This window comes from Eretmochelys imbricata, chromosome 4 (assembly GCF_965152235.1).
Source record: "Eretmochelys imbricata isolate rEreImb1 chromosome 4, rEreImb1.hap1, whole genome shotgun sequence".
Lineage (NCBI taxonomy): Eukaryota > Metazoa > Chordata > Testudines > Cheloniidae > Eretmochelys > Eretmochelys imbricata.
In genome coordinates, this window is record NC_135575.1 from 97,612,075 (window position 1) to 97,638,933 (window position 26,859).

At 39.0% G+C, this 26,859-nt stretch overlaps 2 protein-coding genes and 1 long non-coding RNA gene across 14 annotated transcripts in view; 1 reads left to right on the forward strand and 2 right to left on the reverse strand.

Moving 5' to 3' along the window:
* Positions 1–775: 775 nt before the first annotated feature.
* LOC144264197 (uncharacterized) lies at positions 776–3,335 on the reverse strand. The gene is made up of 2 exons (XR_013345988.1): positions 3,285–3,335; positions 776–1,340 (listed from the first exon to the last, which is right to left on the reverse strand). It is a non-coding gene; the product is annotated as an uncharacterized LOC144264197 (long non-coding RNA).
* Positions 3,336–3,379: 44 nt separating this feature from the next.
* On the forward strand, positions 3,380–25,859 carry GNPDA2 (glucosamine-6-phosphate deaminase 2). 11 transcript variants are annotated; one of them, XR_013345992.1, is made up of 9 exons: positions 3,402–3,537; positions 8,927–9,090; positions 9,483–9,584; positions 10,136–10,318; positions 10,673–10,857; positions 12,587–12,761; positions 17,399–25,264; positions 25,381–25,427; positions 25,515–25,859. XR_013345992.1 is itself a non-coding variant. In XM_077815714.1 (8 exons), the coding sequence occupies exons 2-7, from the start codon at positions 8,967–8,969 to the stop codon at positions 17,458–17,460; spliced, it is 831 nt and encodes a 276-aa protein (XP_077671840.1). In that variant the 5' UTR covers positions 3,402–3,537; positions 8,927–8,966; the 3' UTR covers positions 17,461–17,503; positions 24,949–25,859. The 11 variants fall into 11 exon arrangements, 7 of the variants coding, with proteins under 7 accessions (XP_077671834.1, XP_077671840.1, XP_077671839.1 ...); XR_013345990.1 differs by having other exon boundaries at positions 17,399–25,427; XR_013345991.1 differs by having other exon boundaries at positions 25,381–25,859.
* Positions 18,140–26,859, reverse strand: part of GUF1 (GTP binding elongation factor GUF1) — a 50,405-nt gene continuing 41,685 nt past the window's right edge. For both annotated transcript variants that reach the window (XM_077815705.1, XM_077815706.1), the window contains 4 exons: positions 25,635–25,736; positions 23,052–23,171; positions 21,807–21,843; positions 18,140–20,904 (listed from right to left, as the gene is read on the reverse strand). In XM_077815705.1, coding sequence (XP_077671831.1) covers positions 20,767–20,904; positions 21,807–21,843; positions 23,052–23,171; positions 25,635–25,736 — 397 coding nt within the window. In that variant the 3' untranslated portion in view covers positions 18,140–20,766. The remainder of the gene's footprint in view (positions 20,905–21,806; positions 21,844–23,051; positions 23,172–25,634; positions 25,737–26,859) is intronic.

Sequence of the window (26,859 nt, forward strand, 5' to 3'; positions counted from 1 at the left end):
CAACCAACACTGCATCAGGCAGCGGGACCCCTGGGATTCCCGCCATGGCCTCCTGCCAGCCAGGGTCTCAGTCTGCTGCCAGCCTGGGTTTCTTCACCCAGGCCAGCAGCGGGCACTGGGTGGGGCCAGCAGCGGGACCCCTGCTGGCAAGGGGCCAGCAGTGGAAACCCCAGAGCGGCGGTGGAACTTCAGGATGTCACTGCATTCCTTCCAGGGTCGCAGAGCTGATGAACACTGAGTAGGTAGGTTAGTAGTGGCAGAAGGAACTGGATGTGTGATGAGTCGTTGTTTCCCTCGGTTTTTGTCTTAGCGCATGTCAGACTAGTGACAAACGTATATTCGTTGTGTTTAAGTCCATTGCTATTGGGGCGATTATGTCGGGAAAAGGACAAAAGAATACGGTTGATTCTGAATGTTGCGTGTTTAAAGAACAATGGAGTATGGACTATTTCGTTATCGAATCAGGTAGTAAAGTATTGTGTTTAATATGTAATGAAACTATCGCAGTGCTAAAAGAATACAACATTCATAGACATTATGAAACCAAGCACTTGTCAAACTACTCTCAATTTAGGGAAAAGCTACGTTCAGATAAATTAGAATCCATGACACGTGCTTTATTGTCACTAGTTTATATTTAAGAAGAAAACCGGGAATGAAGCTGCAACAAGAGCCAGGTTCCAAGTGGCACACCTATTAGCAAAACGAGGAAAATCATTTACTAATGGCGAGCTAGTTAAAATATGTATGATTCAAGCATCCAAATATGAATATGCCCAGAAAAAGTAGATTTATTTAAGACAATTAGTCTTTCGGCGAACACAGGTGCTCGCAGAATCGAGGACATTCTCAGTAATATAATCTTCCAGCTGAATGAAAAGGCTAAGAAGTTTGAGTGGTTTTCCCTAGCACTTGATGAGTCAACCAATGTTTCCGATACTTCGCAGTTGCTGTTGTTTATTCGCAGGCTCAGCAGTAGTTTTGAAGTTACGGAAGAACTAGCTTCTGTGCATAGTATGCCTGGAACAACCACAGGTGAAGAGATTTTCAAAGAAGTTGAAAAGTCACTCTCTCAATACAACTTGCAATGAAAACAACTGAAGTGCGTTATAACCGATGGAGGTACAAACATGTGCGGTTCAAAAAAAGGTTTGGTTGGACAAATCTACAAAGCTTGTGAAAGTGCGGGCTGTGCCAAGCCTATGATTCTTCATTGCATTCCTCATCAGCAAGCATTGTGCAGGAAACATTTGGATTTGTCATGCGTTATGGAACCCATAGTTTCAACCGTGAATTTCATTCGCTCGCACGGACTTAACCATTGTCAGTTCCAAGCATTTCTGGTGGAAATAGAATCAGAATATCATGATTTGCCCTACCACACTTCAGTTCGATGGCTTAGCTGTGGAAAGGTTTTCTTGCGATTTTTCAAATTTAGAACTGAAATTGAAATGTTCTTAAATAAAAAAACGGACTTCTACCTTTACTCACAAACAGTGAATGGCTTTGGAAATTAGCTTTTTTCGTAGACTTGACCAAGCACATGAATGACTTCAATCTTAGACTACAAGGGGAAAACGGGCCTATCTATGACATGTACACCCAGGTGACAGCATTCAGGCAAAAACTAGTTCTTTTCGAGTCCCAACTGATGAGGGACTGCTTTGCTCATTTTACATGTTGTGAAAAGTTCAACCAGGAAACTCAATCACGATTCCCAGCTAAGTTTGCACAAGAAATCATTTCTGATCTGAAACTACAGTTCCAGGAGCTTTTCTCTGACCTTGATGTGAATGCAGGAGAAATACAGATCTTCCAAAACCCATTTGATTGCGATCTCAAAAAACTGCCACCTGAACTTCAAATGGAAGTGATTGACCTACAATCCAATGACTTGTTGAAGGACAAATATAAGGAAGGACATCTGGTAGAGTTCTATAAATGCCTGCCAAGTGATCAATATGCTCATGTAAAAAACTTTGTCTGTGGATTAATGTCAGTGTTTGGCACTACTTATGTGCGTGAAAAAACATTTTCAATGATGAAATATGTGAAATCCAACTACAGCTCGAGCTTGTCTGATGAATATGTACAATCAATTTTGATGATAGGGTACACTAACTTTGAACCACAGCTAAATGCAATTTTGTCAGAAAAACATCAGTATCATACTTCTCACTAATCCTAAAGTATTTTTTTAAACGATATTGCATATATTTAATTTTTTCAGTCGCTTCGGCCCAAAATCTAATATGGCCCTTGTCTCAAAGTTTGGAGACCCCTGTTGTAGAGTATTATGAATTACAGTTTATATTTTCAAAAAGATGTCTGACATGTATCTTCTAAATGAATGAAACAAGGTGGATGAGACAGTATCTTTTATTGGACCAACTTCTGGTTGTGAAAGAGACAAGCTTTTGAACTAACAGACCTCTTCAGGTCTGGGAAAGGCATTCAGACCCTCTCCCCTAACGGCAAGGTGGAAAAGACCACAAGGCGCTAATGTGTTGTAAAAGATCATTCAAGGTGAAGTGGATAGTTAACAAGTCTGCAGTCAAAACGCAAAGGAGGATTAGTGCGTGTCAGATTGTTAATGAGTAATGAGCCATAAACCCAATCTCTTAAATTCATGATTTTTAGTGTTTAACAGTGAATTTATGCCCCCAATATCATCTTTTGAAGCGCTGTGCAGGTTTCATTTGATGATGAGGGCAGCATGAGGAGATACAGTGATCATTCCGTGAAAACTCTTCACCCAAGGAGGATATGTTGCTTTTGTCTTTTATCAGTGATTGAAGAGTTCTATGTATCTTGAAAGCCTGTCTAACTTACCAACATAAATTAGTCCAATACAAGATATTACCTTACCCCCCTTGTCTAAAAACCTGGGGCCAACAGGCCGACCCCAACACCGCAAATAGCTAAACCTGTGTCTGTTTCCCTGCACCCCTAGCTTATGCCTGCAACCCCCCAGCCATGTCCCCTTCCCCAAGCCGCGCGCGCCTCTGGCAGGGGCTTATTTGGGAGGATTTTTCCTACGGCCTAGGCCTTGCCCCAGAACACGGCCGTTGTCCGTCCCGATCTCACAAACAAGGACCCGGCCTCCTCCCCTCCGTGAGCCGTGCCCCGCAGCAGGGAGCACTCAGTACTGGGTAGCCGCTACCGCCGAGCCTCCGTCCCCACAGCCCCTGCGCTGCGCCTACAAGAACCCAGCCGACATCTGCCCCGCACACGCCCTACAACCACCACCACGCTCCCGCGCTCTACTCAACCCAACGGCTTGCCTGAGCGCGGGCCACCGCAGATATAGTCACTCCAGCGCATGCGCGTTGCTCCTCCCTCGCTCGCTCTCGCTCTTTCGTCACTTCCGGTCCGTCACAGCTGTTTCCGGGTCACTCCCGCTTCAGCTTGAACTGAGATCGGGTCGGTTTCGTTCTCAGCTCGGTTAGTTCTGTCCCCGGGAGCAGCGCGGTCCTGGCTCTGCTCGCCCGCCGGGGGCCCTGTCTGGTCACCCTGGTGGCGGGGTTCCTGCTCCCCGTGAGTGCTGCCCCCGTGGCTGGGCCGTGGGCTGGCCGGCGCTGGGAGGGGTGATGGGGTCAGAGGGGAAGCAGGAGGTGGCTGGGGCTGTGGGGGGAGACGAGAAGGAGGAGGGGTCAGTCTGAAATCGAGCGGTGCTGGGGTGGGTAACGCAAGGGGTATTGGGAGGTGTACCAGGGGCATGGGGGGGGCGGTTGTGGTGGGTCAGGGCGGTAATTTTGGTCGGAGGGGGGCTGTGGTGGGTCACGGGGGTACGGAGGTTTTGGTCTGGGACCGAGGGAAGTGTGGGTGTAGCTGGGTAATGGGGGCTATTGGGGGGACTGTAGTTGGGGTGTGGGGTTGTGGTGTCATTGGGGTACAGGCCTAGGTACCCAGCTTAGGTTGCTGAATGAGGCAATGTTCTTTTCTTTAAGACTAAAGATTCCAGGGTAGGTAAAAACTGATATTTTGGGGGGGAAGGGGGAATAGACTTTTAACATTTAAATCATTTTTTTATTGTTTAAATAACTATGTTTTTCTTGTTAAAAATCTGATTAAAACAAAATCTGAATTTAATGTAAAATATGTTAAGGCCTAAACTTCTCATGACCTCTTAAAACACTTAAATAAAAAAAAAACTATGCTGAATCCATGAGTTTCTATCAAACACTTATTGTTAAAGGCTTCCTGTCTGTATAAAGGAAGAGTGAGGGGGGAACCATTTCTTTTGAGGTCAAGCTTCATAAATATGGCACAGTAGGTCATGTGTTGCATTAAGGGCTTGATCCTGTAGGGGACTCAGGAACTGTGCTACTGGGTTCAAGAGACTGGCAAAGGCATCACAGGCATTGGAACCTGGTCTGTGACTCTAGAGACCATCATGTATCTCATGATGACCATTCATTGAGCTCGCCTTAGTGGTTTCATACTCCTATTTATAGCTTCTCACTACCTGAGCTCTGACTGAATTCTCAAATTATGAATATTTATAATTCCACCCATCATGAAAACTTTCCTGCTCATGGAAGAACACTTATTTTCCCAGTAACTGCTAGCCCTTGCCTTTGGATGGTTCTGGGCATTCAAGTAAATGGCCCTCCTCTGTTTCCTTGCATACATATACAGCGATACAAACAGAAATTCACTAATTTCTCAACTACATCTCTCTCTCTACACAAACAAAATACTACAGTGCAAAAGCAGAATTTGTGGAAGTGCTAAATCAGCTTTTGACAGCAGTAACCTCTTCTGCAGGTACAGAATGAATTAATTAGTCCAAATAAAGTATTTTAAGTTGAAAAATCAATTGGGAGTTTGAAAAAGCAGGGAGTCATGTCTTTCTCTTCCAGTCTATGAATAAAAACAAGGAGGGAGGGGACGAGATCTACTAGTTTTAAAAGTTTGATGGACAGCCTAAGCAACTTAGGATACTGTTTCATTTTCAAGAGACTTAGGTATCTAGGAACTTAAGCTTAAGTAACTTTCAATTAGGCCAGTGGTTTTCAAACCCCTTGGGGTTTGCAGACCGTGTCTAAGATTTCCAAAGAGTTCAGCATCTCCATTCAAAATTTTTTAGGGGTTTATAAATGAAAAAAGGTTGAAAATCACTGACATTTAAGCATATTTGAAAAATTTCCTAGGCTGACATGAAATCTGTTTAATATACAGTCTACAGCCAAGACTGGCCTTGTGGGCGGGTGACTGCCCAGGTGTCGTGGTCAACAGGCAAGGAGTGGGGTGGGCCTGTGGTGCGAGACTAGAATGGAGCTTGGGGAGGCAGCGGGGCCTGAGGATGATGGGGCGGGGAAAGAACCCGGGGAAGCAGCAGGGGTGATGGGTACATTCTGTACTATCTCTACATCTCACAGCCTGACTGTTAAGTGAATGCTGGTGTCAGAGGCACCAAAATACAAGTTTGCACAGGTCCCATTTTCCCTAAAGCCAGTCCTGTCTATAGTTAATCCCTCTGTTCCTTTAATAAATTATTTAGTTGTAAATGTGAAACATGTTTTGATAAGAGAAGTTTATGTATCCAAAATATAAGGTAGTTTTGTTTAATAAAAATAAATTTTATATGATGTGGGTTTAATTAATTCTAATTACCATCCTAATGCAGCTTGACACACGTCACGAGCATAAAGTTAATTATCTAGTAAAATAAACAATACATCATTCACCACTTTCTAACACTAAAAATGTACAGAATCTGCAAATATTAAGCTATATAATTGCTTAAATGTATATAGTTATAGTATATCCTCTGAGGTAACAAAAAGATTTATGAAATTAGTATAAAGGTTTTATTTAGTTTTAAATCAACATATTTTGATGCTTATATCAACCAGTGCGAATGCACCTTTCATTAGAAAGTAACTGATATACAAACGGAAAAGGATTTTTTTTGTTTTTAAATGGAGGCTTTCCGCTTTATTTAAAGTGCTGATTTAAATCAATCCACCCTGAAAGATTCCATATTGCCAGGTGTGTCTGCATATTACTCTGGTTTGCCAACCATGGTTCCTGCTCCACAAAGTTCTTAAACCTTCTTGAGTTTTATATTGAAGGAGGGGTTAACTTTCTGCATATGTGTTTCTTCAGCCATCTCTGGGTTTGGTGCAAACAGGACTGACTAAGTGAATTTAATAAGAAGTTTTGGTACCTCATTGTCACAAGCTATGTATGTTTTTGTGAGTACGAATGAATGGCTGGAGGGAATTGATGGTGTGAGCATAAATGTTTCTTCATAAACATTTCTTCCTACTAATCTATCTGTGCTATTCATTGATAGTATAAAACTTAAAAAGAAATAGCATCGCTACCTACCTATGTTACTTGAACTATTTCATGTTCTGTTCCCCATTTCTAGTGTGATATAGTCTATAGAGATCAATAGTGGTAGTTCCTGGTTTAGGGATGTGTGATTGGAAGGGGCCTCTTGGGTCTTTGAGTCCAGTCCCTTGCTCTCATAGGCAACCCTGTTATATAATCCCATTCATAAATGAATCAAGCTCCATTTTACAACTAGCTAAGTTGTTTGTGCCCCCCTCATTAAGGTGCTTTTCCAGAACCTCGCAGTTTATATGTATTTTTCTTGTGCCAACATTTCTGTTAAATATCTCTTCTCCCTCCCTGTTGTATTTATAGACTGTAATCATATCCCCTCTCAGCCTTTGTTTTTTGCTGAAAAGCCCAAGCTCTTTTGGCTGTCTTCAGAAGATAGGTCCTCCAATCCCCTGATTTTCCTTAGTAGCCCTTCTCTGTACCTGTGTCAGTTTGAATTAATCTGTCTTGAATTTGGGTATCAGAATGGTTTGCTAAAGCTCTGTAGAACTTCTAGGTAATGCATCTGTAGAAGCTTTTCCAAAGGTTTTCTTTTTTTTTCCTTCCGTAGGAGAAATTACTATACAAGGTCTTCGGTACATTCTGTACTACCTCTGACATCTCACAGCCTGACTGTTAAGTGAATGCAAGTAGTGTATAATTTCCTTTGGTGGTAATCAGAATTCCCCCGAGCACATGGCGCAGTGGCCTGACACAGTTAAGGCACATCAGTTTCGTAGCTAACTGTACAAGTGATATGGCTAGCATCATGTCTGACCATCTTTGACTGCCCTAACCTGGGGTCAGGTACCCATTTTACAGTAGAGTGAACTGGAGGTGGCCTTTCAGTGTGAGAGTGAGCAAGACTCGAACCCACAACTTTCAGCACCATAGCCACTATGCCTGGAGGGCATTTGTCCTTAACTGATATAAGGAACTGTTGCTTACTCAGGAGTGTTATAGGTGCAATTAAATCATGTTGTCTTCTTCTAAGCTTTAGCACAGGTGGGCAAACTTTTTGGCCTGAGGGCCACATCGGGGTTCCGAAACTGTATGAAGGGCTGGGTAGGGAAGGCTGCGCCTCCCCAAACAGCCTGGCCCCTTCCCCCTATCCTCCTCCTCTCACTTCCCGCCCCCGACTGCCCTCCTCAAAATCCCCAACCCATCCAACCCCGCCTGCTCCTTGTTCCCGACTGCCCCCTCCCAGGACCCCCCCGCCCTTAACCACCCTCCATTGAGACCTCACCCCTATCCAACCTCCCCCGCTCCCTGTCCTCTGACTGCCCTGACCCCTATCCAAACCCCCACCCCCTGACAGGTCCCCCGGGACTCCCATGCCTATCCAACCACCCCCTGTCCCCTGACTGCCCCGACCCCACTCCACACCTCCATCCCCTGACAGGCCCCCCCGGGATTCCCACGGCTATACGACTGCCCCCCGTCCCCTTACTGCCCCCCCCAGGATTCCCTGTCCCTTATCCAACCTCCCCACCCCCTTACCATGCTGCTCAGAGAACCAGGGCTGGCAGCCACACCGCCCAGCCAGAGCCAGCCATGCCGCCGAGCTGCGCGGCAGGAGCTCACAGCCCCGCTGCTCAGAGGACTGGCGGCATGGCGAGCTGAGGCTGTCGGGGAGGGGGGCTGGCCTCCGCAGCTGGGAGCTCAAGGGCTGGGCAGGACAGTCCCACGGGCCGTAGTTATCCCACCTCTACTTTAGCAGGTCATGTGCTATTGGACCTTAATGATATAATTATGATTAAACCTGCCAGTCTTTTGTTTCCACTTCCTGTCATTGATGGGGAACTAGAAACAGAGAGGTAGCGCATGTCACTTCTTAGTTAACTTCAGGCACTCAAATTCAACCAGTTATGGAATAACAAGAAGTTCTAAAAAAAAAATCCTTTGTAAAGATTACTTAACAAAGGTAAGGTAGCTCACCTTGTACTGACAACGCTATGCAACTCTTGATTTTTTTTGCTTTCTCAGATAATCATAAAACAAGCAACTGACCAGGCCCCCATTTTCCAGTGAGGGACAGATTAAGTCTCTAATCCTGCAAGCATTTATTTGTGTGAGTTGTCCCCTTGAACTCATTTGAGTTCAGTGGAAGTATTCATTCATAAAACTGTGTGTAAGTGTTTGCAAGATCAAAGTGTAAGTCTTTAAAACTTTGGGATCTAGAGTACTGTGTTTCAAAAGGTCTATCCCCTCATTCTCTTACTCTTTCACAGTTTTGCCCTGTGCAGTAGGTTTTTTTAATTAATGGACCAATAGGTTATGTTTACTGATCAAGTTTTGTTTCCTGATCTTCTGTAGCCTTTTCAGTGACGCAAATGTTGCAATTTGTTGTCCAACTGGAACCTGAGGGAAGACAGATGGCTTGAAATCCCCTCTAAAGTTATTGATTGAGTGCATAAAAAACATGCTTTTTGTCCACCCTGAATTATATTCTAGAAATTTGAAGCTTGATTTTTAGATCTGCGCAGTCTTTTAAAATAACATCTAAGGGTAAACTAAACCTACCTAAATTTTTGTTCTGTTTTTCATGTTATGAGACTTTAAAAAGAATTGTTTTCAATGTTTTTCACAGGTTTAACCTCATTTTTTCCTGTAAGCGGTTCACCATCAGAATGAGACTGGTAATTCTTGATGACTATGATTTGGCAAGTGAATGGGCAGCAAAGTACATTTGTAATCGTATTATCCAATTCAAACCAAGCCAGGGAAGGTATTTTACGCTTGGTTTACCAACAGGTAATACTTTTTTTTGTTGTAAACTCATGTAATTCAGTAGCTACAGAAATGTTTGGTGCCTGGTTAACCAGAGCAATAGGTGTCTTAGAAATTAGATAGGTACGTAATTATATAAAAGTTCAAACATGCCTAATTCAAACTTTAAATGTTATGTTCTTGTAAATATTTCAGTGGGTCATAGTTCAGAAAAGTGGAAAAAACTCACTGAGTTTTTCCCCCTGGGGAGAAGGATAAGGTTTATCACAACTTTAAATATGGAATTGACACTGCGTTTACAAACTAACGTCGTAGCGGAATTGACTTATAAAGAGTTTATCCTTTATAGCTTTGCAAATTCATCTAAAAATGTCTTACTGGCATACAAAACGTTAGAATAATCTTATTTTATGCAGGGAGCACACCTTTGGGATGCTACAAAAAACTGATAGAATATCACAAGAATGGAGATCTTTCTTTTAAATATGTAAAGACTTTCAATATGGATGAATATGTAGGTAAGTTTTATATCTCTCATGTTAAGAAATACTACCTATTCAAATAATTTTTTTCTGCATTAAAACTATAAATCAGATTCTTGTGTTTTGAATAAAGCATAGGACTGAGAGTTGTGAGATTCATGCCTCTGCTGCAAGTTTTGTGTAATTCTACACAAGTTTCTTTAACCTCCCTGCTGCTCAATGTCTTCATCTGCAAAATCAGAATAATACTTACCCAACTGAAGTGGACGTTGAGGCTAATTCAATGTTTGTGAAGTGTTTGAAACTTCCTTATTAAAGGTACTTAGGAACAGATTATTGGGCCAAAATTTCCTGTGTCTTATATTTTGTATAGTCATGCATGTTTGTGCAAAGTGAGTGTATACATACATAAGGTGCCTGGAAATGGAGAATCCTAGCCAGTCTATAAAATGCTTCAGTTTATTTGATCTGGTGAGACAGAATTTAAGAAATTCACTGCATATTTCTTGCCCAGCATATGTTTTAATGTAAATCTGGAAGTTTAATTTGAGTAAAATCCATTTACATTTCGTTTTAAATGTTTCCAGGGCTTCCAAGAAATCATCCAGAGAGTTACCATTCTTATATGTGGAATAAATTCTTTAAGCATATTGACATAGATCCTAATAATGCTCACATCCTTGATGGGAATGCTCCAGACCTACAGGCAGAGTGTGATGCATTTGAAAAAAAAATTGAAGAAGCTGGGGGAATTGATCTGTTCGTTGGAGGTATGAGAAAACACTCTAGCAGTGATCGCTAGTCATAGTTTTAATACATGTATTGAATCCCTTTATGTCATCACTTCCAAAACGTATCTACAAATGTATCTCATTTTGACGCAGACAGTTTAAGAAAGGGAGGCTTCTACTACTAACATGGAGAATCAGTTTGAACCAGAAATTATAGAAGTGTTAGTGTCCAAATTTTAATAACTAATTTAATAGCATACTAGCTTTGACTCTTGCTTTATTTTTTTATTAATAAGTAAGGAAACTCTACCATGAATCTTTTCTTACAATATTTGTAGCCTTATCAGGAACCCTGAATCACTGACTTTTTTTTTTTTTTTTGGTCTTGTTAAGGCATTGGTCCAGATGGCCACATTGCTTTCAATGAACCAGGATCAAGTTTGGCTTCAAGAACAAGGTTAAAGACTTTAGCAATGGACACCATTTTGGCAAATGCTAAATACTTTGATGGAGACTTATCTAAAGTGCCAACTATGGCACTAACTGTTGGTGTTGGTACAGTGATGGATGCTAGAGAAGTAAGAACTCATTGTTAGTTTAATTTGCATGTGTCTATATTCAGAATGCTATGACAAAGCTGCATCAGTAAAATTACATGCAATGTTACTTTTTGTCATTTGAAATCATATTAGAGCTAATGCGAAGGATCTTGAAATGAATAAATCACCAGTTAACAGTATATTACTGAATCTGCAACTAGATTTCAATAAGTTTTTATTTATTAATTAGAGGTTTACTTAAACTGGGCATCTGGTAGTAAGCAATTATTACAAGTTTTTGTGGCTTCTTTAGAATGCTATGAATGGATACATTTCTTAATGGTGACATGTTCATTCCTTATAATGTAAACATGGCAACATATCAGTCTAAGCATTTAGGTGCTCCATTGAGAAGGCCCATAGGGAGTAAAGGATCCTTTTTAACAGTGCCTGGTTTTTCAGACTTTTTAAATGTTAACACCAATAATACTCTGCTCTTCCAAACCATTTCTGAACCAGTTCCCCAGCATTGATTTGCATACATGGGGAAAGTGTTTTCTGTGTTATCTCAGGGTGAATTTAAACCAATATAATTGTACTGGCATCACCCTGTGACATATTATGGTATTCTGGGATTTTTTTCAGTTTAGCTTATGTTGCTTTAATAGAGGCTTGGTTTCTACTAAAGAGTACCACACTTACAGCAGAATAAGTGGGTCAACATGACAGTTATACAGATTGAAGTTATACCAGTATAACTAGTCAAATTTACCTGTACAGACCACTGTGCTTTTGGAGACCTCTTTCAGATGAGATTTAAAAGAGAGATCCTGATCACTTATAATGACTATAGAACCTGTAGAATTCTTCATTTACAAAAAAAAATCAAAGTGTCTTGGCCCTATTCTCATTCATATTGTCAACCTAAATTCACCCTGTAATTTTAATAGGGAATTATAGAATTAACCACTCTGAAACTCCTGCTTAGGTTTCCTGTGCAGCTGTTACTGTTTCTTCCCAGAGGTGGCTATTTCAGTGATGGCTAAGCTAATCCTGTGTATAGTTTCTGTATTTTTTTTAAAAGCCACATCTGGTTTTATTTTATATAAAAATACTGTAAGATTTTTATTATAAGGAAGACTTGTACAGCCATCTATGGAACTGTGAAATAAGTGTTGTCAGGTAATGTTCTGAATGTCTTCTTGGCCTGGCTTACTGAGACAATAAGTACATTACTGGTAGAGTTACTAGAACTTGATATCTTAGCTTTTACTGGTCACCTTTAGTAACTGTATAGTTAGGGGCTGTTGCATGAAAGTCTAAACCAAAGGGGTTTTCTGGCATACTTTCTGACTTTCACTTAGCACTACAGTAGTAGTAATAATAATAATGAATACTCTGGGTAATTGCGTTGAATGATATCTGTACGTGTAGATGTGTCATCTTGAGTGAGGCACTTCTGGCAGTTCTTGACCGTTAGGTATCACCTTTTTTTGGCTGACATCTCATAATGTGGAGTCAAGTGGGAACATGTTAGTGCTTGGATATTAGATATGATGATGGGCACGTTAAAATATGCAGGTATATTTTTCTCTGAAAAGTGGTAGGTTTTCAGTAGAGTATAAGTTAAAGAACTGTTCATCTTAAGATGTTTAAATATTGTAGGTTTCCATTATCTAACTAGTAATTAAAAACTGATTCGGGAATTTAAGGTAAATGGAAAACTCACTCTCTTTTGTGTGTGTGTGTGGTGTTGTTCATCTTCCAGGTTATGATTCTCATAACAGGTGCCCATAAAGCTTTTGCTTTGTACAAGGCAATTGAAGAAGGGGTTAATCATATGTGGACAGTTTCTGCTTTCCAGCAGCACCCCCGCACGATCTTCGTATGTGATGAAGATGCTACTTTAGAACTAAGAGTTAAAACTGTGAAATACTTCAAAGGTGAGCACTGAATTGAAACAGAATAGGTTCTTGTGTGACTAATAAGTTAAAAATGACTGGGGGTTAAATTCTAGTCTCCAAGTACACCATGTACAATTGAAAATAGTTGCCATATTCAAATATGAAATGCTGAACTCTGTATTTGAATATAATATACAGACGCTTCCCGGGTTACACAAGACCCAACTTACACAAATTCGCACTTACGGAAAAAGTTCCGTAAGCTAGAAATAGGAAGGGTTTTTTGTTTTGTTTTTTTGGTTTTGTGGGTTTTTTTGCTTAACATTCGGGTATACATTTCTGACTTACGCAACATTCGAGTTACGCAAGGCTTTCCAGAACGGAACAATTGCGTAAGTCGGGGATCAGAGTAGCAGCCGTGTTAGTCCGTATCCACAAAAAGAAAAGGAGGACTTGTGGCACCTTAGAGACTAACAAAGAGCGTCTGTAATACAGTGGCTAAGCAGCTTAGCTGCATTCCTTTCATGCAAGAAGCAAAGTACAGAATCCTTCTTTAATATGTCCCTCGTGTAAACTTTCTTTGATGTAATCTATATCCTTTGCTACTTGCAATTTAATATATTAGCCATGTGCATCAACAGCAGCATCTTGGAGACCTGACTTTACAGGACATAGCTTTTTGCTGTAATTTGTTGATTTCAGAAACACTGCAAAGTGAAATTCAGGTTATAGAAAATTTTGATAAATCATGGAGATTAATCCCAAATCATTTCAAGCTGCTGCTTCTGCTATGGTTTGCTGTATATTTCCGTTTCTGACTTATTTGTTGTGCATTTGTTCAGTAAACCAGACTTTTGAAGTTGCTAAGGCCCAAATGTTTTATTCAAGCCTTCGAAATCATTTGTGAAGACATTTTGCCTACTATGTGTTTTCTATAACTAAATCTGCACTATGTAATCTAGTGAGATTCCTATGTTGGCTTTATATGTCAATAATTAATCAAGTATATTTAGCATAAAGTGGTTTTCTGAGCACTAATTGCACTACCTTGTTTGTTTGATCCTTAATGCACTTTCAATGAGTGCCTTTTTAAAATTATACTTACATAAATTGCTGCTTATAACAAAGTTGTTTCACAGCAATCAGGTTTGTTTTATTGTTCTCTTACTAATTAGGCTATGGATGTTGAGGATAAGAAATTCGTGTAATCATTTTCCCAGTCTTAATGCTACGGTAGATAGAAATTGAAGTTTGTTTATTTTTTGAACCTCTTTCTCTCCAGGGCATGAACACTTACTATTTTGAGGTGTCCATGAGATCTGGGCTGCTGGCTTTTTAACTTTAATTGAAAGTATTTTTTTCTTCTAAACGCACAATTCAATGGACACTGTCAACTTAAGAAAGGCCATATTTTGGGATTTCCACAAGCTACTGGGTTTTCTTTTTACCACAATATCATTGGTAGCTCACTTCTTGACTTAAATTATGAGTATCTCATTACTCTTTTATGTGTATATTTTGGCTATTCGTTGAAAAAGTAAATTTAGTGTTTATCAGTGTTGAACTTCTATTGAATGTAGTTTTTATCATTAGTCTTTGTAATCTAGAATTCTAGTCAAGATTGCCTGGACATACTGAATACTAAAACTGCTTCCTTTGACTCAATGCACTAGTTCACATAGCTCTTGATTAATAATCTTGTCATTTACAAACTTAGTAACATATAATTAGACTTACGACATTAATGGGAATACCGCTCTCACATATATATAGATACATACATAGTGTGTATGAATAGGTGTTCATACTTTTTCTTAATTACTCTGATCAGTTACACTATAATGTACTGCTTCTTTGTGTATGTAATTTTTAGAAATATTGTTAATCATTTTAAACTTACAACCTCAACTTATACATGGGGAGACAGACGGTTTTCTCACTTTAGGCCACAGAGGAAAGGCAATGTCAGCCAGGATTAGTAATTAGGAGTTTCTTAATCCTGGTCTTCTGATTAACTCTTTTCGGGGCCTCAATAGATATGTTTCAAAAATGCCTATCCTATTTGTTTCACTTACCTACCACCCTCTCACCATCTCCAAAACTTTGAGTCATTTTTGTAAAATTTCAGATATGTGGTACTATACCTCAAACTATAGCACAGTAACATCTGCATTATGGTTTATAGAGATAAGTCAATAGTAACTGGAGCAGCTAGTTCTAATTGTAGCCCCTCGTCCTCTTTTCACTCATTCATAACTTTCCAAAAACCTCAAGTTTTTGGGTTGCAGTCTTCCATACTTGATGTCTAACAATGTTTTTTAGAAAGTACATGGGTGGGGGGAAGGTGAACTTTTCATCTGCTTTTGTTGTAGAATGCAAAAACTTAATGTATGCCCAAAACAAATAACCAGACACTTAATCTGGTTACAGCAAAATCAGTTGAACTCTGAACACTGGCATATAAATAATCCTCATAGGAGCGGAGTGAATGCTTTAAGTTCTTAAACTTTTAAGAGCACTTTTAAAATGTGTACACACAGAAAACTTCTGAATCTGTAGGATACACACTTTAGGAAAGAAGGACTCTGGTTGCCTGCACAACTCAGGAAGTGTATACTTTCCAACAGAGGTTAACAGGAAAGTGGACAGTCCAATATTTCTCAGTTCACTTGGCCCTTATCCAAGCCATCCAGTAATTTAAGCCTCTTCTCCTCCTCCAGGTAATGTTTTAAATGCATAATCATTTGGATCAGCTGTTTCAAGTACCTTGGGCTTTTTGCCCCAGAATGGACTGGGGCTTGTAAAATCTAGGAAACGTGAAATCTGGAACCAGGAAGTGGGTCCCCAGCTGGTACCTCTTGGGAGGGTGATCCTGATGCTAAACTCTGCTGCCCTTGTGGAGAATGGATCTTCACTCTGCTCTCCTCTAATATGTAGAGCTTGTAAATATCAGACTCGTGCCTCTAAATGTGCTCTCCCTGAAATGCACATCTACTAATGGGAAAATTAAATATGCTTCATAAAAGCAGCAGTGCAGCACTTATCTAAAAATACTATTTGTTCCTTTGGGAAACACAAATTGGGGCATATGCTCCCTCTCCCCTTTTTTCAAAAAGAGAACCAGGCAATCAAATGCAAGAAGTGTAGATGCAAATTTAAAGTATGGCTCCACTCTGAAGAAGAACACCACACAGAGAACTTGTTGCCGGAGATACCGTGAAGGCTAAAACTTATAGCTGCACTCAAAGAAAGAACTAGATAAGTTCATGGTCCATAAATGACTATTAGCCAGGATGGAACACCATGCGGTGAGTGTCCCTAGCCTATGCCAGAAGCTGGGAGTGGATGACAGGATGGAACACTCAGTGATTGCCTGTTCTGTTCATTCCCTCTGAAGCACCTGGCATTGGTCACTGTGGGAAGACAGGATATAGGGCTAGATAAACCATTAGTCTGACTCAATGTGACAGCTCTCATGTTCTAAGAGTTGCTTAAGTATCACTGTGGGTTTCTCTGTGTATCGACCATCTTTTGTATCAAACGCATTCGGTTAACATATTCCTACTTACTTTTTTTTTTAACTGCTAGCCCTACAACTATAGCCTTGGCTCTGGGCTTGGCTTTTTCCACCTCTCACATCAGCACTAGTAATAAAGATTCTTCAGAATAAGTAATATATGCTTCGTTAAACCTGAGCAAGTCCACTGTCCTCAGATAATGTGTTTAGGAGAATGTGTATAATCATATATTGCCTTCATTAGGTTTACACAGAAAGAACTGACTGAAGTTTAGTAAACAATTCTCTTGATCAGCCACAAAATGGAACTGGATCTTTAGCTTGATTTCCTAATTGTATCAGTGCCAAAGTGTTAACATGAGTGAAAATTAGTAAGAATTGCACTTTGACATTAAATGAATTGATGACCTTGAATGACATTAAATGAGCAGACTGTGCATAAGCAGGTTCTTCGATATGATTCCTTTTCAAAGTAATCCATGATAAAAGGTTGCATACTTGAACATTAAAGGAAATACATATTACTGTTTCTGTAGCAAGTTAATTGACCACTTCATATGTATGTAAATATGTTCTATTTGTATATTCTTGACCTTTCAGATAATTGGTCTTTGTTCTGAGAGTTTGATACCATAAGGTGTAGTCATAAACATCTTCAGGTTGTTATGAGCATATCAAAGTATCGTATAAATTTCTGGTGGTGAAAAACTATAGATTAAGAGAATCATGCAACAATATTGTGCACTCTCTAACTTGGACATAAACCCACAGCTATTTTTGTTAGTCTTTATCAGTGTGTACTTGAAATTAAATTGAAACAAGTCTTAAATAATGGTCCTGCATGCATATCTGATGATTACAGAATTGTTACATTTCCCATTCATGTCCCTATTCAGTTCGTTCATATGTAGTCATGGTATAATGTCCACAAATAATACAGGAACAACATGTTGCTCCTTCAGCCTAAGTGAATTAATAGCTAGGTGCCAGTATAGAGTTGATCTTAAATTTTTTTTTGAGTGCCCATTCTGCTTTTCTCTAGTTCAATGCATATGTTAATGTATATACCTATGTGCAGTTAAAAACAGCAAACAATGTAGATAGGAAATGTGTGCTGATAACTAATGTAAAACAGGCACTGTTGCTTTTTCCCCCCAAGGTTTAATGCATGTTCACAATAAACTTGTGGACCCACTGTACAGTATGAAAGAAGAAAACTGAAGAAGGAATTGAGGAACTCCATGTGGGTAAACACCATTTTTAGGTAGCAGACAAACTTACTGCTATGCAATATGCTGAAAACTGGCTAAAATGGGAAATCTTAAGTACTGTATTTTTTAAAAAATCCAGTATCTCTATTTACATTCCATCTCTATACATTGTTGTATTGTGCATGTTTTAATATTTTGTATATATGACTTCATTAGCTGTTACAGTAAGTAAACAAGAATAGAGCAAATGTAAATGGCAGTTACATACTATGAGAAATAAACAGCAGTGTATTCTTAACACAGCAATGTACTGTTTGACTGTGTGGGAGAAAATTATACTTTAGCTTAAGCAAAAGTCCACGGCTCCACCAGTACAAGATACACTTCTCATTTTTTCGTGTCTCACTATAGGCAAAATGCTTTTGGGCTTTCACATGTCAAACGTTATGGACTTGTAACAGATGCACAACTTTGCTTATGAAGTGCTCTGTTTATATCTAATACGCATTGAACTTTTGCACTTTGGTAGCCTTAAATTAATCTTATACCAATAGCTTCTGGGCATTTAAGTCCTACTGTACAATACTCAGGCATATAAAAGTATGAAAACTGCCTAAAAATAGAGGACCCTTTCGAACAGTTACAATAACTTATTCAATTATGTGCATATTATACTTCTGCCATAGCACTTTTGTTACATGTTTCAAGTTTATTTAGGAATTTTATATTTTGGTAATTATGAACGCTATAGATAATGAATACATTCAATATGTTCCTTTTTGGAGATGAATGGCCTAGTTACATGATGTTGTGATCCAATAATTGTAAAGGGAGGTTAATTGCAGTAAGAATGCCTAAAAATCCAGATGGCTAGTATTGAAACAAGTCTGAATGTAAACAGAACCACTTTGCAGTACAATGGTTAGTTTGCACTGTAGATTGCTATAAATGTTGAACTGTTACTAAGAATGCCACTCTTTTCTACTGTTACTCTAAGTAAAGCTTAAATTCACAAAAACCTTACCATGTTTGTTTTGTTTTTGATGTGAACTGTAGTCTGAGAATAAACATTTCAGGTTTCAAAACCAAAGGATTAGTGAAAGGATAGTGTACCTTTCTCTAGATATGGGCAAAGCTAACACATTGTGCCAGACCAGCTCCTTTATGCCAGCAGTAAATTCCCTTTTAAAATATCCACTGAAAGAGATGGGCTGGATCTGATGGTATGTTCCTCTTCATCTATTGTAATAATTAAATAGTCTTGGCTTTCAAAATAGTAATTTTCTACAGTGGGAAAAAAATGTTCCTTAGCCATAAATGTGGATTTATAGTTAAGCAGGCACTGACCAGTAAACTGCTGTTTTTCTGCCTCTCTCCTTTAAAACACATACTTAAGTAAAATTTGCTATTAAAGCATCAAACACAAATCAAGTATACCAGCCTCTTGTTAACTATTGCTATATAGAAACTAAATGCAAAAATAATCTTTCCTGCTCAAGTACTTCATACTTCAAATTCTCACTTTGCTGGAGTGGCTGAAGAATCCTACTTTAACACCTCCAGAAAGATTTAAGTGTGGTCCACCCTACACTGAACTGTGTGTGAGCACGCTGAGGATTTTACATGCTTCAGATTCTGTTTTTTTGCTATTGCAGCATTCATCTACTACAAGGGTTCTCAAAAGTGGGGGTCATAACCCCTTAGGGGGCTTGCAAGGTTATGTGAGGGGTCACAAGCTGTCAGCCTCCACCCCCAAATCCTGGTTCACCACCATCATTTATAACAGTGTTAAATATAAAGTGTTTTTAATTTACAAGGAGGGAGGGAGAGGGTCATACTCCGAGGCTTCCTGGGTGAAGGAGGGTCACTAATACAAAAGTTTGAGAACCACTGATTATTAAAACTGGCCAAACAGCTGCTGGTTTATGCAGTTTTTCTAAAATAGCAGCTTGTGAAGACAAGTTGTGAAAAGGATTAATTTCAATCCTCTGGCTGAGAATACTTTCTCACAGTAATAGTAACATGATTGTTTTATAGCTGTAATTAAAGTTTGACACTACCCCTCTTTTGGTATTGTTTAGATTAAAACAGGAGGTCATGTGTAACCTTCTCCTAATCTGTTCACTTTAAAACACTGCATGAAACAAGTTTTCTATTCAAAGGACACTTGTCCCTCAATTTGTCTGGAGTGCATCAAGTTTAGTTGGAGCCTAATACAGAATAGCTGGCTTCTCACCTGTAGTAAAACCTCTTTGCTCAAGTCATGTCCTATAACACTTCCACAGAGCAGGATGTCCCCTTCAACAGGCTGGAATTAAGGATTTCATTCCTGTAAGCATGACAGTTTTCTAAACTGTGTTTTAGAGGTTGTTCCTAACCTTATAAGGTGAGGCATGTTATACCATTTGCTGAATGTGGGTGAGCTCCCTCTACAGACAGAGCTAGAAACATCTACCCTTACTTCCTAAGAAGCAAACTAAAGACTAATTATGCAACTCCTCCCTGCCCCCCATCCCCCATTTTTGAAACAGACATCAGATAATTAAGCACCTCATACTTGTCTTTCACATTCTTGCCATAAATTAGATGTATGTCTTCACTCTGACCTAGATAAGGTGTATGCCCTCTGTGCTGCCACTTACCTGTATCCATTAAATAGGTGATAGGAAAGGGAATTACATGGGATCAGTAATGCCCAGTACCTAGTCTTCTACAGTTGCTGTTTTCAGAAGCCTTGAGGTCTCCTAATATTGAGCCAACTCTCTGTGTTGAGGTATATGATCTCTCCTAATTGTCAGTTCCTAAATGACTGTTTTACACTTGCTGGTGGAGTAACAGTCTAGCTTGTTTCACTACTGTGGAGCTGGTGTGCCCTTTTCCTTGTACTTACATAAAAATCAATTATATTGCCCTGACCTTCAAATAACGTACTTCCAGGAATTTGAGATCTAAAGTGCACCATCTATTACTTCTTGTGTGCAGAGTTAGAAAAGGAAGTTGGGGGTTGGCCACACCTGCAGTGCTTTAAAGCAAGCTCCTCCTGGGACTGGATTCCATAATCACCCACAGTCATTCTAGCTGAATTTCACTGTACACATTACAAAATAACGTATGGTAATAAAAACTGAAATGTAGACGTCAAGTACATTCTTCCAATTAAAATTTGTTCCCCATATAGCTGTAGCCATATGTACAAAATTAAATATAAGATAACACAAACATACCCCCAGCAATAAGTTATACATTAACCTCATCCTGTCATTTGCCCAGCAAAAGCTAGATAGAAGCATCAGAGTTGCAGAGTTTTGGTCTCCAATTATTTTTCAGATTGTCTCTTTAGAACACTTATAAAGGCATCTTTTGGCACTTCCACATTGCCAATTTTCCTCATCTTTTTCTTTCCTTCTGCTTGCCTCTTCAAAAGCTTCATTTTCCGTGTAATATCTCCACCATACTATTAAAAAGGAAAGATGTGTTAACTTGGTATATGGTATAGATAGTACAGTATAAAAAACAGTAAGAGCTGTGCAATACAGTATCAGTAGCTATTTAGTCATCAGTTTTTGAAAAAAGTAATTATATTAGATGTAACCTCAGGTCAAATCTAACTCCCACTACTCATCCTAAATTATCAATATTTAAGAGGGAGAAGAGAAGCCAGTGAACAACCTGTAATTTAAGCATTTACACAGGCAGGAGCTTCCATTATCTCATTTATCACATGAGATATCTACCATCACTAAGGAAAGTAAAGGGTTCTTCTGTAACTTATGTCCTTAGACCTCTGACAAGCATAATCAACTTTTTCTGTAATTCTCTCTAGTTCTGTGAACAGTTATGCACTACATTCTTGAATCTGTATTATCTTGGTTAAGCAATGAAAAACCCAAAGTCAAGCCTAGTCACAACGAGTCTCTACAGGGAAACTGTTTCACAATAACTCAGCCAAGTCATTTGGGAAAGACTGAGGGATAGTGAATTTGAGACTCTTAGGTATACAGTAGATGTGCAGCTTTGAAAAAGCTGTCAGTTTCTCTAAACCACAGCGTAAATATAGTGCAAGCAGACAACAGAATCAGTATCAGAAAACTGTATTTTAGAATAAAGGGAAAATTGTACTTTAGAATGAAAATCTAAACAACATAATTGTATAAATAAGAGGACCTTGTCACTGGAGCTTGAAAGTGAGAGGGACAAGTGAGCCAGAAAACAGCAAAGTACAAAAATGAAACAGTGTGGTACAGAGAGGGACATGGGAGAGTAAAGAGATGGACCATATCCCCCTAGCTGGACCACTGAAAGTGTCTATATTCAAATATCAGAAATACCCCCCTCCCCGAATTGAAAAATACCTACGCATTTTGCCACAACGTTCTTTCTGTAGGCTTTCACTCTGTAAGAGAGAAGATACCATATACTATCTGTATACATCATCAACATGTCAGTACATTTCCAACACACAAGCCCTAATACATTCCAAGAAGTAGCCAGTACTAACCCAAATCTATGGGTGGCGAAATGTTTTTAGGTAGTTTGTCTAGGATGCTTGGGTATTGTCATACAGATCACTAGTGTTTCTTTTAAAATCCTCCAGTCCAAGTCAGCTAGGAGGCTAAGCCTCAAACTGTCTGATATTTTTGAATTCTGGAAGCATCCATTAAAGGGTATATATAAAAATAACTAGCACAGTACAATCCCTTTTCTAGTTAATGATCTTACCTGTGACTTATTTCAAATTGACTAACACTCAAAACTTTACAATACTGTCACTAAGCAAAAAATAGAACCTAATGGAGCCAGTGGCACAGTGTTATTGCAAATGAACTGATAATGCCCTACCATCTGTATGATTAGCTTATTAAATATGTGCTATGATTCTTACTATTCATACATTTTAGAATCTATTTCCACTTAGGACCCAAAAGCCACCCAGGGTTATTTATTTACCACTACCCAAATCCCACAATCCTTTGCAGCTACAAAAGCTGACTGCACTGGGGTCATGCCAAGAAACCATGGTTAGTTTGGAGTGGGAGTACTGTCGGTGCTGGCAGGGGAACAGCTAGCTTGCAGAGCCTGCATTAGACTTCCCTTGGAGTGAGTATGTGGGAACAACTACCTTTGCTCAGTCCCCGGGGTCCTAGTGTTCACCACGTACTCAGCACTGTGACCTGATTTTGTTGGAGAGAAACTATTCTACCCGTCACACTCCCTTGTGATTTACTGTGCTTGATCCATTAAGAAACATTACCTGGTTTTATACTGAATAAAATTACAATATGACAATTCAACTTTACTGCCATCAAAAGAATATTAGATTCAAATCTGAAGATCGAATATTTGTTTTATTTTGGGAGACTAGTACTATATAAATGAGAGAAAAAAAAAATGTAGGCCACCACAAGTAATTTTCCCACTGGCTGCAGGTGAGGGCCAGCACCTTCTGCTGTTTACCCCTAAACAGACTAGATTTTACAACAAAATCTGTTTGTTTATGGCTGAAGGGACAAATTTTAAAAATATTTAAAAACAAATAAAACATTTCCTCATCATCATATCTTAAAAAGATAGCTAAAGCCAGGGAAAAAAGGTGTAACTTACGTTTCTCTTGCAATGACTTTGCTGCCAAGAGCAGCCTGGATGGCTATTTCAAACAACTGTCTAGGAACAGCATCTTTTAAACGTTCACACATGGCTTTGCCAACAGCATAAGCTTTGTCTCTGAAAGGGAAATTCACTACTGTTTTCTGAGAGAATAATGCAGTCTGAGAGAAAACACTTGAGAATCATCATTAACAGTTTTCTAGACAGTAAGTATTGTTCCTGAAAAGGGTCTATTTCCCTATTAAAATCAAAGATATTCTGATCCTAGCATAATACTCTATCCAAGGTGAGGAGAAAGACCATTGCACCTGCAGCCTATCAGTTCATATAAGATAAATGATAATTTGATTACATTAACAAAGCGCTTTTCAAATAATCTTCAGTAATTAAATGTGTAGACTGTTATAAAACATGTATCATATTGAATACTTAACCCAAATAAGTTTAGTATAGTTCAGAGCATTTTGATATAAAGGTATATAATTTGAGAATTCTCGTCCTTTTTTGACTTCCTCAAATCCCTGGACTCTATATTAAAGTTAATAATGCTGTGATAGCAAAGAGAATGTGTTTGGCTAGCCTGGGGGTATGTTTGGAAGAAATTCAACTTGTCTCAGGGGTTTGAGATGGGAGGATTTTATTTGTGGAAGATAAGAAGTGTGGGTGATAATGTGTTGAAGGGGAACACATTTTTGGGGGTGAGGTGGAGAACTTCAATTGGCATGCTTGTACATCTTTTGTTTTTAAAAAATGTATAGCTCAGACTTTGGCTAGGAACTTAATAAACTGAAATAAAAGGGCTGCCTCTATAGATTGAGGCATAATCCAGACACACACAAAATAAGATTATAATTTCAGCAGTTATTTCTTAGATCTTTACAAGGGGAGGTGGATGTTTAATCTTTTAGAGGTTTAATAGGTCAGTACAGTCCTCTCAAACATTTACTCACAAAACAGTTACGTTCAGAAACATTTTTAAATGTTTCTCTTAACTTATTAGTAGACATTATCTAAAGGCATTCTGCACTAGCACATATTTCAGATTTTGAAAGCATGAAATGACAGAGATAGCAAATTTACACTGAAAAGCTCCAAAAAGGCTAGAAGACAAAGCTATATGTTGACAGTTTTGTTGTGGTCTGGAAAAAAAAAAAATAATAATTTTATATTGTCCTGTATCAAAACATTTTATAGCAAGCAGTAGCTGAAAATATATGCTTTACAGAGTTTGATATAGCAACATTTGAGCTTCCCTTTATCTGTACAATAGATAGATGCAGTAAAATAAATAGCTACAGTTTAACGCTATAAATGTATATATTTAAGATGCGTATGGGTGTGTATATTTATGATAGGTGATGCTGGTAGCAATCCCCGTATTTAGGTTACATAACACTTTCCATTATAATATATGCAATCTAGTTACAGCGTGAGGAGAGAGATTGAAAGATACAGCGATAAGAGGAAATGATACTGAGTGGGATTTAAGTGTCAATTTTAGGATAATGGGAACAATGATTTTAAGGTTAGTTCTGATGAAAGGAAGCAGTTCAGTGAGTTCCCAAATAGAGAAGTACCTGTTTAAAAGCAATAATCAACTACAAAGAGATGCAGATGAGAGATAAAATATCAATTTTTTAGGAGCAATATGAACAAGTGGGAAAATGAGTAGGCATAGGCTTAATGTGAGAGACTAGGGAACCCATGGAAAATTCTGAAAGCCAGAAGATTAAATCAGAGAGAGTTGATTGCAAGGATGAATGAAACAATCTTCCTGGAGCAAGACAGTTTTGCTTTGTTATTCTGACCCTCTGAAGTTAAGAAATCAAAGAATTTAGGAAAGATTGTAGTTTGTCATAACAGAAAATAACTAAAGTGTAAATATGAATTTCAGCAACTGCAGATTAAGGTTCAGACATCTTGGAAGGAAGAGAAAAACTAAAAGAAGAGGAGAATTAAGGACACTAGTAAAGACAGTAGTTGGAAGAACAAGTGGAAAGCTGTAACGAGAGGAACACAACCAGAACATCATGTACTGCAGGAAGTTGCAACAGGACACCTGACTTTACAATGTATACATTCCTCTGCAGCTTCAAAATGTTGCATCTAATGTCTCGTTACAAAATTAAACTGAGATAATATTAAATTTACATGGCATTGATGTAATCTGGAGCATGAAACAACTGACAACTTTCAGTTGTGTACCTTTGGTAAGTTTGCTTCTCTTATTTTCAACAATCCTCTCCACAAGATCTGTGTCCCCTTTTTTAAGCTCTCTTCAAATGATTAACGCTTTTTTTCCTTAATGTGAACCTTTTGCTTACAGGCAATTACCTGTCCTCCTTTTTACAACTTCCACTTCCTGTTTTTCTAGTTAAGTATTTGCATCTCTTTCTAAAAATCACAAATATGTGATTCTTAATTCTTTCCTAATTATAAAACATCTCTCTTCCTTTGCAGATCATTCCTGAAGGTGGTTGCAGGATGAAATCCTCATTGCTTTTTCACTAATATATGCTGAAAATATAAAGCAGCAGCATTTTCATTCACTGATTGGGATTCTCCAGTTCATCTACTTACTTGTGTACAACAGTTCCCAATTCTTCAACAGAGTTTCCATTTAAAAGAATATCCATTTTGACAAGGTCTGCTGCCTGGTATCCTGCATCTTCATAATCAAAACTAAAGGAAAAAAAAAAGTCAACTGCAACCTTGTAATTGATACTATAGTCTCTACTCCAGGAATCTTTTAGACCTTTAGCATTTGTTTTGTATACACATTTTAATAAAACACTTGGATTTTCATTACAGGAGAGGTACTGCAATTTTTAACCATATTTTAATAAATCCGTTCTCTCTCCAAAACTGAATTATAAGTACACTGTGCGCAAAAGCTTGTTCTAAAATGCAGGCAGGAAGGCAGCACCCTTTCTTCTAGCTACTGAACAGGGGTTAGTCTCATATAGACTCATAGACATTAAGGTCAGAAGAGACCATTATGATCATCTAGTCTGACCTCCTGCACAATGCAGGCCACAAAATCTCACCCACCCACTCCTGTAACAAACCCCTGACCTATTCTGAGCTTCTGAAGTCCTCAACTTGTGGTTTAAAGACTTCAAGATGCAGAGAATCCTCCAGCAAGTGACCTGTGCCCAACACTGCAGAGGAAGGCGAAAAACCTCCAGGGCCTCTGCCAATCTGCCCAGGAGGAAAATTCCTTCCTGACCCCAAATATGGCGATCAGCTAAACCCTGAGCATGTGAGCAAGACTCACCAGTCTGACACCCAGGAAAGAATTCTCTGACGTAACTCAGATCCCACCGTATCTAGTGTCCCATCACAGGCCATTGGGCATATTTACCGCTAATTAATTAATTGCCAAAATTAGGCTATCCCATCCCCACCATAAACTTATCAAGCTTAGTCTTGAAGCCAGATATGCCTTTTGCCTCCACTGCTCCCCTTGGAAGGCTATTCCAGAACTTCACTCCTCTGATGGTTAGAAACCTTCGTCTAATTTCAAGTGTAAACTTCCCGATGACCAGTTTATATCCATTTGTTCTTGTGTCCACATTGGTACTGGGCTTAAATAATTCCTCTCCCTCCCTGGTATTTATCCCTCTGATATATTTATAGAGGGCAATCGTATCTCCCCTCAGCCTTCTTTTGGTTAGGCTAAACAAGCCAAGCTCTTTGAGTCTCCTTTCATAAGACAGGTTTTTCATTCCTCGGATCATCCTAGTAGCCCTTCTCTGTACCTGTTCCAGTTTGCATTCATCCTTCTTAAACATGGGAGACCAGA

Excerpts from the sequence above, each read along its gene's own strand:
- GNPDA2 (XM_077815708.1), top strand. The coding sequence starts at position 8,967 with ATGAGACTGGTAATTCTTGATGACTATGATTTGGCAAGTGAATGGGCA. Across the intron at positions 9,091-9,482 it reads TACGCTTGGTTTACCAACAG|GGAGCACACCTTTGGGATGC; the intron begins GTAATACTTTTT and ends TATTTTATGCAG. Across the intron at positions 9,585-10,135 it reads CAATATGGATGAATATGTAG|GGCTTCCAAGAAATCATCCA; the intron begins GTAAGTTTTATA and ends AAATGTTTCCAG.